At 33.3% G+C, this 11347-nt stretch overlaps 2 protein-coding genes across 3 annotated transcripts; one reads left to right on the top strand and one right to left on the bottom strand.

Annotated features, from left to right (window-relative positions):
- Positions 1-242: 242 nt before the first annotated feature.
- Positions 243-2742, top strand: LOC145165260 (GMP synthase (glutamine-hydrolyzing), putative / glutamine amidotransferase). The gene is made up of 6 exons (XM_079083970.1): positions 243-974; positions 1098-1348; positions 1433-1808; positions 1938-2069; positions 2148-2323; positions 2458-2742. The coding sequence occupies exons 1-6, from the start codon at positions 426-428 to the stop codon at positions 2579-2581; spliced, it is 1608 nt and encodes a 535-aa protein (XP_078940096.1). The 5' UTR covers positions 243-425; the 3' UTR covers positions 2582-2742.
- A 1249-nt stretch (positions 2743-3991) lies between these two features.
- Positions 3992-6971, bottom strand: EGL3 (basic helix-loop-helix (bHLH) DNA-binding superfamily protein). 2 transcript variants are annotated; one of them, XM_079083969.1, is made up of 9 exons: positions 6930-6971; positions 6468-6624; positions 5932-6204; positions 5730-5826; positions 5626-5640; positions 5481-5537; positions 4791-5396; positions 4311-4700; positions 3992-4221 (listed from the first exon to the last, which is right to left on the bottom strand). In XM_079083969.1, the coding sequence occupies exons 2-9, from the start codon at positions 6566-6568 to the stop codon at positions 4138-4140; spliced, it is 1623 nt and encodes a 540-aa protein (XP_078940095.1). In that variant the 5' UTR covers positions 6569-6624; positions 6930-6971; the 3' UTR covers positions 3992-4137. The 2 variants fall into 2 exon arrangements, with proteins under 2 accessions (XP_078940095.1, XP_078940094.1); XM_079083968.1 differs by having other exon boundaries at positions 6468-6942.
- Positions 6972-11347: the final 4376 nt, after the last annotated feature.

Raw genomic sequence — 11347 nt, 5'->3', positions numbered from 1 at the left:
CATATGTGAAAATTTCCCTAATAATTATGGTATTAAGATCCTATGCAATCTCTATTTAGAGAAATTAAATATCCTTTTACTTTTTGTTAAATGTCATTAAATTTAACTTAAATTTAATTGAAATGTTAAATTTATACACTTGTCGTTATATTAAATAAGTAGGAACAAAATGTAAGAAGATATATAATTTCTCCTTGAAGGATAATGCAACGGAGCTTTAAGTTGAGATGAAAAAGAGTCATAGTAGTTTGAGACAAATGAACGGAATTTTGGGCTGATTTTCATTACAGACCCAAAGTCTCTTTGTTCCTTCCCGCCAAGTCGCCAACCTCCACAAAACCCTAGCTAGCCTCATTTATCTCTTAAACCCCTTACCCCCATTTCTCAGTTACAGACTTATTTCATAAAAAAAAAATTCCTCTCTAATGGAATCCCAAACCGTAAAATCGAACATAGTTCTGATCCTAGATTACGGTTCCCAGTACACCCACCTCATTACTCGTCGAATCCGGAGCCTATCCATCTTCTCCCTCTGCATTTCCGGCACTTCCTCACTCAAATCCATCACCGATTTAAACCCATCTGTAATAATCCTCTCAGGTGGCCCTCATTCGGTCCACTCCCCCGATGCACCTTCTTTCCCAGATGGATTTGTGGAATATGTTGAAAAAAACGGTGTTTTTGTATTGGGGATTTGCTATGGTTTGCAGTTGATTGTACAGAAATTGGGTGGTGAGGTTGCCATTGGAGAGAAGCAGGAGTATGGTAGAATGGTGATTGAGGTTGTAAAAGATTGTGGCGGGTTGTTCGGGGGTAAGAAGATTGGTGATAAACAGGTCGTTTGGATGAGCCATGGCGATGAGGCTGTGAAGCTGCCTAATGGATTCGAGGTGGTTGCGAGGAGCGAGCAAGGAGCGGTGGCGGCGATGGAGAATCCCAACAAGAGGTTTTATGGTCTCCAGTACCATCCAGAGGTAAATTAAGTTGGATTTGGGTTGATTAAAGGATAAAATAAAATAATCTGCATGTCAAATCACTTCTTATTTTTGTCGATTTCTTAAGTATTATACCAAGACTACTTTTTCAATCTTATGAAGGTAACACATTCACCAGAGGGAATGGAAACATTGCGACATTTTCTTCTCAATATTTGTGGAGTTGAAGCTGGTTGGAAAATGAAAGATGTAATGGAGGAAGAAATAAAAGTGATAAGAAGTATGGTCGGGCCTCAAGATCATGTTATATGTGCATTATCCGGAGGTGTAGATTCAACTGTTGCAGCCACTCTTGTCCACAAAGCAATTGGCGACAGGCTGCACTGTGTTTTTGTTGATAACGGTTTGCTAAGGTCAGATTTTGATCTTCCCTCACGTTTATTCTTCATCAAGATTCATATCCCTTTGTCAAATTGTTGAATATGTTTGTTTTATAGATACAAGGAACAAGAACGTGTGATGGAAACATTTGAAAGAGATCTTCATCTACCTGTTACCTGTGTTGATGCATCTGTGCAATTTCTCAGTGAGTTGAAAGGTGTTACTGATCCTGAGAAGAAGAGGAAAATCATCGGGAAGGAATTCATTGCAATCTTTGATGCTTTTGCTAATGGTTTACAGAAAAAATTTGGAAGGAAACCTACTTACTTGGTTCAAGGAACTTTGTATCCAGATGTAATTGAATCTTGCCCACCTCCGGGAAGTGGAAGGACCCACTCCCACACAATTAAGAGCCATCATAATGTTGGTGGGCTCCCTAAAGATATGAAGTTAAAGCTCATTGAACCACTTAAGCTTCTATTTAAGGACGAGGTTGAGTTTTCTTATTTATCTACTTGTGTTTTCAAGCATACATCTTTTGAATAGATAAACAACTATCTAACAGAGACTTTCCCATTAAGTTTAAACTATTTACAAATTTGCCCTTGATTTGTCTTGAAGGTTCGTGAATTGGGTAAGATTTTGGATGTCCCGGTGTCGTTTTTGAAGCGCCACCCATTTCCGGGGCCAGGGCTTGCTGTGAGGATTCCTGGTGATGTCACTCAAGGAAATGCATTGGATATTCTTCGCCAAGTAAGATTCAAACAAGTCAATCAAATGATAACATAAAAGATCCTTAAATCTGATCTCTCTTTTGGCATAAAAATCCAGGTGGATGAAATCTTTATCCAAGCAATTAAAGATGCTGGGATTTATGATGAAATATGGCAAGCATTTGCTGTGTTTTTGCCTGTAAAAACAACTGGTGTTCAAGGAGATCAAAGAACTCATTCTAATGCAGTTGCACTTAGAGCTGTTACAAGTCAAGATGGCATGACAGCAGACTGGTGAGCAAGCAACCGTTTTTAATACAAATTCATTCATTCCCTTATTATAAATTGGGTATTTTAGACATTTAACACACGGATAAGCATTTTCTCGAAAAGCTTCTGTTTATTATTTCATATGTTTGAAACTTCAGGTATTACTTTGAGCATAAGTTCCTAGATGATGTTTCAAGAAAGATTTGCAACAGCGTTCGTGGTGTCAACCGAGTTTGTCTAGACATTACATCCAAGCCTCCATCCACAATTGAATGGGAATGAGAATGAGAATGAATCAATCTTTCAACAATTCCTAGACTTGTTTATGTTTATGCAGCAAGCATCTAGATTCTTGTTATAGGTAATGAATTTTCAATTTTGTATTGGGTACAAGTCATATTTCATCCAATAAAATGATGGTATGCTGTGTTATTCTTTTGCCATATCAACCTATCTTAGAATTATTTGGTCTGATCACTTACTTGTCTTAACCCATATATTTTTTTTTGGGCTTTGGTTTGTAAGATATTTCGGTTGTCAATATCAAAGTGGAAAATGTTGGATTTGGATGTATTTGGATGATTTGAAAGCACTAATACAACACTTGTTAATGTCATCACCATAAATAAATGGGAAAATACCGGCAATAGTAAAAAAATGAGGGGTATTTTTAAAATTTAGACATGAAAATGGACATTTCCAGGTATAGATATGCATTCCGCGGAGGTAGCTCCGCGGAATGGCAAAATCGTAAATAAATCAGTGTATTTAAAAAAAAAAAAAAAAAACTCAAGATCTATTCCGCGGAGCTACAGTAGATTCCGCGGAGGTAGCTCCGAGGAATGAATCTTCAGAATTTTTTTTTTCACATCGATTCTTCGGGGTTTATATTAATTCCCCAACTAATTATTTTCAAGAAAAGATTATGATAATATGCTAATCATTTCTTGAAAAAATAATTAGTTGGGGAATGAATATAACCCCCGAAGAATCAATGTGGAAAAAAAAAAAATTCTGAAGATCCATTCCTCGGAGCTACCTCCGCGGAATGGATCTTGAGTTTTTTTTTTTTTTTTTTTTTTTTTAAATACACTGATTTATTTATGATTTTGCCATTCCGCGGAGCTACCTCCGCGGAATCCATGTCTATACCCGAAAATCCAATTTTTTGTGTCTATATTTTGAAAATACCCCCATTTTTTTACTATTACCGGTATTTTTCATATATATATATATATATATATATATATATATATATATATATATATATATATATATATATTCTTATAAATGAATAAGTTTGTTTTCCTATTGACAAATGTCATACTATTAGAACTTCTTATTAATATTATGTCAACTATTATGCTATTTGTCAACATATTAATTATCAATTTTAAATTTTAAATTTTTTCCACTCTAATTATATTAAATTATAATTGATTCTCCATTTTAAATTTTTTCACTTTAATATATTAAATTAATAACATTAAATTAAAAAATAAAATAAAATTAATACAAATTATAAGGTGATATAACTTCACGTATTTATTTAAATCAACGATTATAATTTTATATAACTAAAAAAAATCTCTTAAGTAGTAATTTATTTAAAATAATTGGTTAATAATTTTGATTTTTTAATATGAAAGTTTAATTAATTTTATAACCGTGGTTCGCATAGATAAGTACAGATGTATAATATATGTATGCATGTCATTGTGCACACAACTAATGGTATATAACGTTTGTGTAGTAGTACAAATACCAAAACACTTGTTAATGTACAAAAATAATATTTATATATATAGACTCTCACTCACGTATATGTAATATGTGTACTAGAAACTTGAACAACTCCTACCAATTACTCTCTGTAGTGCCTGCCTGATCATCTTTGCGGTGGATGCCGTACAACTCTTTAACTAAAAAGTACAAGTGCACCAAGCATGAGATGAAGATGATCACAATATTAAAATCATTGCAGTTACACTATTGATGTCACATAACATACCTTAGATTCAATGGTCAATGTGAGAATCCCATCAACAGTAGAAGAATGAACCGAATAAGATTCCAAGTTTAGGCTGCTGATTGCATAAAACACTTGTACCATCATATTTTCTCGCCATCTGCACCGAATCTCAATCGTAACATCCTTTTCTATCGCGCTCACTGTAATACAATCCTTTTCTTCTTCTTCTAACTGTAAATCTTCAACATCACAACAAGCTTTTCTTTTGTTTCCGTAATAATTATCACATGTTCTTTCTTGCATTTGAATCATGTCGTGCTGCTGGGATTTCTTGTTTTTTCTATCTTCATTGGATTCCAACACTTTCACCCTTCTCTTCAGAGTTTTTAAGTAATCGATAGTATCATCAAGCAGAGACACTTTGTCAACCTAATTAAATACATAACAATAACAATACTTTGTGTTAAAAGTAGTGAAATGACAATACAGCCCATGAATATGATGATGTCTGAAAGTTACCTTGCCTCTACAAGGGACCATGGAGCTGAGAAGAGAAAACCGATGGTTGAGTTTCTTTGTATCATCCTCATGCTCATGCATTTTGGGGACCTCAAAAAGCACCTTCTTCAGTAACATTTGTGAACAACTTCCCTTTCGATTCCTTTCCAATTCCATTCCATAGTGATTTTTCCAACTCATGAAAGCCGATTCATTATAACTGCAGCTTCTTGAATGAGGTCCCAAAATCAATCTTTGGGTGTTGTTGAATATCTTCGAAAGAACAGACTGATATCGACTATCATCTTCAGTCCACAGATTACTTGGACCACTGACTAAGTTTTGAGATATACAATCACTTGAACTACTGGAATTATTATTATTATTATTATGGTAGACACTAATCTCTTCTCCTTCCTCTTCATCATCTACAAACTGCCAGCTCTGCTCTTGGGATTGAAAACAGTGATGATTCAAACTGTTTTTGGGTGAATTATGAGTAGTCTTTGTAACTAGGGTTTGATCATATTCAAGCTCAAGCTCTAAAGGGATTTCAACAACCTTTTGAGTTGCAGGATCACTGATAAAAGCTTTAATCTGCTTAATGATGTCCTCATCTTCTAAAACCTTGAACAACATTTAGAACAACATCATTAACCGAGCAATCTAAAAAGAAGAAAGAAAGAAAGAAAGAAACCCGAAATGTTATACCATCTCGGTTATGCCAAACTCGACCACACCTTCTAAATATGGAATGCATACCACAGTCTACTTGTCAAAAAATGAAACAAAAACATGAATCATGGTTTCTATATATACAAGTGATGCCTGCTTCATAGTTCAAGAAAATGGCTACCTGAATCGATGCACTCTGAGGAAAAAGGTAGCAATGGAAAACAAGAGAGATATGTTAGATCGGATTAAAAACAAAACAATAATATAATATAAAAAATTGCTTACTTTTGCAAGAAGAGAGCGACTGAAGACTTCGCTATCCGCAAAGTGAGCATTGCATAACCAACTACTGCTATTCTTTGCCAATGTTCTTCCTGGCAATCTAAATTAGATTGAATCTTTATGGTCTCATCTTTCTTGATTTTGACTTTTGAAAGTCAATAAACAAATATAACATTGAAGAAAATAGGGGAAATTATGAGCTTACCCTTGACCATTAGTGAACTCAAATGTCATGCAAACCAAGAAATACCATTCGGTGTCTGTAAGATCTTCAGGGGATAATGCAGCTGAGGGCCTTCTTGTTTGTGGTTCACGTTCACCACCGGCTGAAACCGAAAGTAATTCGTAAAGTTGTCTTAATTGCTCTGTTCTTTGAAATCCCAATTCATCCTCATCATCGTCCTTCATTTCTTCTGCTTGTAATGTTTTCCTTGTCTTGATGTCTCCATTGTAGTACCCATCACTCCATGTCAATACCCTAAATCAAACTTCTATTCACATATCAACATGTTTTCCCAAAATTACCATAAACAAATCATATGGTTACCACATAAAATCAGCAGTGAAGAAAGAAATTGGTGTCTGGTGATAATATATATATATATATATATATATATATATATATATATATATATATATATATATATATATTCGTGGATAGTTGTTCACTTAATTTCTTCATTATCAGTTGTTTATTGAATATAATATTAATCAAGAACAAGAACTTGTATAAAGAGGTACCCTGGTTCTGTTGTGGAAATGGACCAGAAGATGGCATAGCTCCATTGGATGCTTTTGACAGCCATAGCTAATTTTTGCCTCAAGTTTTCCATTGCAGTCATACTTTTCTATAGCTCACTTTTCACCAAAATGCCCCAATGAAGCTACCATGCACATACTTCAAAAAAAAAAAAAAAAAAAATAGGCCACAAATTATCATAGTGTCTAGTGTAGGATAATCAAGAAAATAGTGCAAAAATTATCTTGGAGACGGCTTCAAAATAAATCAGTCGTCTTTATTAAAGAAAAAATAATAGAGGGTTGTGTGGTTCAAGAAAAAATATGAATACTAATTGGGTCATGTGGGCAGCTTCCATTAATGGTGGAATGAAGGAAGATAGAATAGAACGAAGAAAACGACAAGTGTGTGTGTATGTGTGTGTTTGACAGAGGGAGGAGAAGAAGGAAGAAGAATTGAGTCACCTGCAAAGGAAACAAGAGGCCGCTATCCAGTAGTCTTATGTCGAAGCAAGTCAAATTTTGACTTCTGATTTTTTTTCCCCTTACAAATCAATTTGTCTTAATTTGAAAACTAATTTGTACAAGTTTAAAAACATTTTAATGTTTCGTATAACTTATCGTATTTCTTGTACTCAAATAAAGATAAAGTTGAAAGTTGAAACGCAACAATTATTAATTTATAAGAAGTAAAATAGTTATTTTATCAATCATTTTTAGTAATCTCTCTATCATCAATATAGAATGAAATGGTAAATAAGTAACATTTTGCTACCAAAAATACTACAACTTTAGTGACAGTTTGCACATTAAATGCATTTTTAATAACATCAGTGTAACATTTCAGGAAAATGGGAAGACAAATAAATATATACAATTATACATCATAATGTTTGGTATAATCTTTTTAGTTACATAATTAAAAAAAATATACATTAACTACATATTTATATTTTATGTAACATATAAATCAAGTAACTTTCATCTAGTTTTAATCAAACAAATCAGCAAAAGCAATCAATTTAAAAAAAAAAAAGACAAGGAATTAAAATTTATTAAAATAATGTCAGTTATTTTAATCGCTATTAGTAAATTGGATTGTATAATATGATCAATTTTGAAAAGGAATGAATTGCCCAAAACTACATAATTTGGAAAAATAATACAACATAAATAAGCAAATATATTGCCCAAAAACATTCAAAGAATATAATTGATTTAATAATCTCCAACTTTAACATCATTTTTCCACCACACATACTAGAAAAAAATGTGTAGATAATGATTAATCTCCAACCAAACATTATTTTTTATACCAATACCAATTATTTTTCTAACTTTTGTACATTTCTAAAATATACTCATATTATTTATTAATTTTTTACAAATTTATCATAAGTCCTTTTGTTAACACAACTTTATAAATTAATTATCAAATATATATAACCAAACAAATAATTTTTATATAATTAATTCAAAATAATTGATATATAAAACAAACATTTTAATAAATTAAAAAAAATATTTATAACACATTTAAATAAAATATTAAAATCTTAAATATATTCGAGGCAGATATTACACTTAACATAACAATACTAGTAAATTAATTAAACTTGAAATAACTTAAATAAACTAGATACTATAAACTCAAACTTAAGAGGACCAAAAATAATAAATAAAAGTTTAACAACAAATTCAATTTTAACAAATAATATGACAGTAAGATTTTAATCTGATTCTATTCATAACACAAAGTTTGATGTAAAAATGATGTTGGGTCGGAGAAGATATGTTTTTTTTATTAAAATGATAAAATAGGCTAATTATATCTATCATCTAAAAAAAGTAAAAAATTAGCTTAATCAGCAAAATATCTATCTCACAAATAAATTACACATCATACTCTTAAGTCTGTGCCACATCATTAGAGAATACACGTTCAACATATGAAAACTGAAAAGTTACATGCGATGGAGCTACTATTTATACACCCTTTTATTTACATGCGATGAAGCTAATATTCATACATCCTTTTATTTATTGTACACCTCTTTGATTTGACAAAAAAAAAAAAAAAAAAATCGTGGGGTTTGCGATTAGTAATAAAAGTGAATAAAATGGCAGCAATTAAACAAGCCCAAGTAAAATGGTTTTTGTACAAGTAGAATCATCCAATGTTCCAAAGTATAATATATATTATTACTTTTATAAGAAACTAGTTAGTTATATCTGAAAACCAAATATGAACTTTAAAAAAATCTATCAGCTATTGTTATCATTAATCCATAAATCTACCATGTGAGCGAGATCTCCAATATAAGTTCCTAGGGATACTATCCACCAGAAAAGGCAAATCTAGAAGCCCGAGAAGAATATGAATCTACATGGGACAATGGATACCTAAAAGACCACAGTTAGACGGACGGGTGTGGGCAACGCCCTTATGGCGTTATCTGACGTGGCCCGCCCATAACGGCGCCATAACGCGGAAACACCGCCCCAGGCTCCCGTTATGGGGCGTTACGCCAAGACGCGTGACCATGGTAATGTATCCTAACGCCATTTTTTCGACCGTTGCATTTTCTTTTCCGTTGAAAAACGGTAATATTACCGTTTAAAAATAGTGAATTGTAAAAAAAAAAAAAAATTTACTACTTCATTTTTTTAAACTATATCAATACATATATATCTCATTTTACACTTCTACTTCTCTATATCTATCTCTATTTATCATTCAAAACAAAAAAACCACTATGGATCAAAACCCGAATACCCCTCCTCCGAACACAAACACATCCACTCCATTAGGTTTTGCGGGATACGAGGGATACATGAACCTTCTAAACTCCCAAAACTCACCACAAATTCCATATTCCGGCAATTTTTTCAATCCCGCCTCATCCCCACTACAATTCTCTACCTCGCCATTTATGCAACAAAATGCAAACATTCAACAAAACCTTTTTAACACATTCGGTCCCATGCGCCAAACAGTCACACAACCCACACCCACGCAAGAACCCGTTGTCGAGACGCAAATCGGGGGTAGTCAGAAAGCATCGGGAAAAAAAAAGGAGACCAAAAAAGAAAGGGAAAGAGGTCGTTGTCGGGACGGACGAAACGGAAGCACCTCCAACATGGTGGACACCGGAGGAAGAGCATGCGTTGGCGGTGGCTTGGTGCGATACTTCAAAACAACCAACTATGGGGAACGATATGAAGAGAGTTGCTTTTTGGGATGCTGTAATCGTCAAATTCCGCACAATTTTGAACAAGGGTGATACATATCGCAATATGCTTAGTGGCAAATGGACTCAAATTAGCCGCAAGTGCACCAAATTCAATTCCATATACAACAAACTTTCTTCGCAACGTCAAAGTGGTGCCAATGATTTCGATGTTTTTAGAGCCGCGAGGGAGGAATATCACGTGCAAATGGGGCACGTATTTGAGTATGAAAAAGTATGGGACATAGTGAGGAAAGATCCAAAATGGATGAAAACGCCAACATCATCGGAACAACAATCAAAGAGGTCTCGTGGTTCGGGTTCGGTTGACGTTTCCGACAGACACACGAACATCGACCTCAACGCGGACACCGATGAGATCCCGGACGAGTTTGATGACATCGAGGAAATCTCTCCGCCACGAAGACCGATAGGGCGCGACAAAGCCAAGCGCGCGCAACGACATGCGCAGGAGAATGAAAGTCGGCTTCGAGAGCACAACAAAATGAAAAAAAAAATTCGACGCCCACACGGAAATCGCAAATAAAAGATATGAATTGCAACGGGAGCATTTAGATTTCCTTCGTAAAGAAGCCGAAGAAGATCGTATATCGAAGGATTTGACAATTCTTACAACAAACGAATCAAATTTACCACCGAGACGAGCTGAAGTGATACGGAGGATGAAGGCAAAGATCGAGAGCAAATACTTGGACGAAGAATAGTTTGTCGATGTTTTTTTTTTTTTAAATTATTAGGACTATTGTGTGTTTTTTTTTCAATGTTTTTTTTTTTGGTTTGTATGATATTTTTACTTTACTATTTAATGAAACTATGTTTTATTAATTTATATGTTTTTTTTATAGATATATGACATAAAAAAAACGAATTAGAAATATATGAAGTAAATAAAAAAAAATAAAACAAATTAGAATAATAGAAATTAAAAACATTAAAAAAAAATAAAAAATAAAATAGAAAATAATTGGTGTTATCACATGTTATTAGATGTTGTCCATTTCCACCTTGAGTGTTATAACACCAAATTGTGACTAGTATGATGGGGTGGACAATTTGGATGTGATAACATTTAATAACATGTTATATATGGACAATTGATAGAGTTTTGAGTCATCCAATTGTATGATTTTAATGATATAATATGGTTCACCAATTAAATTTGGATATATATGAAAGAAGTACCAATTAAGAGATAATCTTGAAAGAAGTTGGTATATTTAAAGAGGTAAATGGTCCATATATTAGAGGGTGGTTGGGGTAGTGGTGGTTTAGGTGGATATATGACGACAATGCTTCTTCACCTTTACTTGAAGCAACAAAGTATAGTATATATGACAAGATGAAAGAAAACAATCTAGCAACTTATAGTAGCGTCAATGCAATTATGTGCTTTGTAATTTGTACTCTACACATGACTAGTAATAGTATACATTTTTACCTGGACACAAATTGCTTTTGATGCCATAGGAACTTTCTTTCTTGTGACAGACCAAGAGAAACTAGTTGAAAATACACTTAGTAATTGTACGAATTGTGATAATTATTTAGAAAAATAGGGAAATCAATAATCATGTCATCGGGTGAATTCTTGTTACAGTTGTACACATGTAATAAAATTCAACTGGAACGATG

Source organism: Lactuca virosa, chromosome 3 (genome assembly GCF_052849685.1).
Source record: "Lactuca virosa cultivar CGN04683 chromosome 3, Lactuca_virosa_CGN04683_v6, whole genome shotgun sequence".
Taxonomy (NCBI): domain Eukaryota; kingdom Viridiplantae; phylum Streptophyta; class Magnoliopsida; order Asterales; family Asteraceae; genus Lactuca; species Lactuca virosa.
Note: the sequence above shows the minus strand (reverse complement) of the source record. Positions and strands in the feature narration are given on the sequence as shown.

Bases quoted from the DNA above. Each gene is read 5' to 3' on its own strand.
- LOC145165260 (XM_079083970.1), top strand. From the start codon at position 426: ATGGAATCCCAAACCGTAAAATCGAACATAGTTCTGATCCTAGATTAC. The intron at 975-1,097 runs GTAAATTAAGTT...AATCTTATGAAG, and splicing joins GTCTCCAGTACCATCCAGAG to GTAACACATTCACCAGAGGG. The intron at 1,349-1,432 runs GTCAGATTTTGA...TTTGTTTTATAG, and splicing joins GTTGATAACGGTTTGCTAAG to ATACAAGGAACAAGAACGTG.
- EGL3 (XM_079083969.1), bottom strand. From the start codon at position 6,568: ATGACTGCAATGGAAAACTTGAGGCAAAAATTAGCTATGGCTGTCAAA. The intron at 5,397-5,480 runs GTATAACATTTC...ATGTTGTTCAAG, and splicing joins AGTTTGGCATAACCGAGATG to GTTTTAGAAGATGAGGACAT. The intron at 4,701-4,790 runs GTAACTTTCAGA...GTATTTAATTAG, and splicing joins TGGTCCCTTGTAGAGGCAAG to GTTGACAAAGTGTCTCTGCT.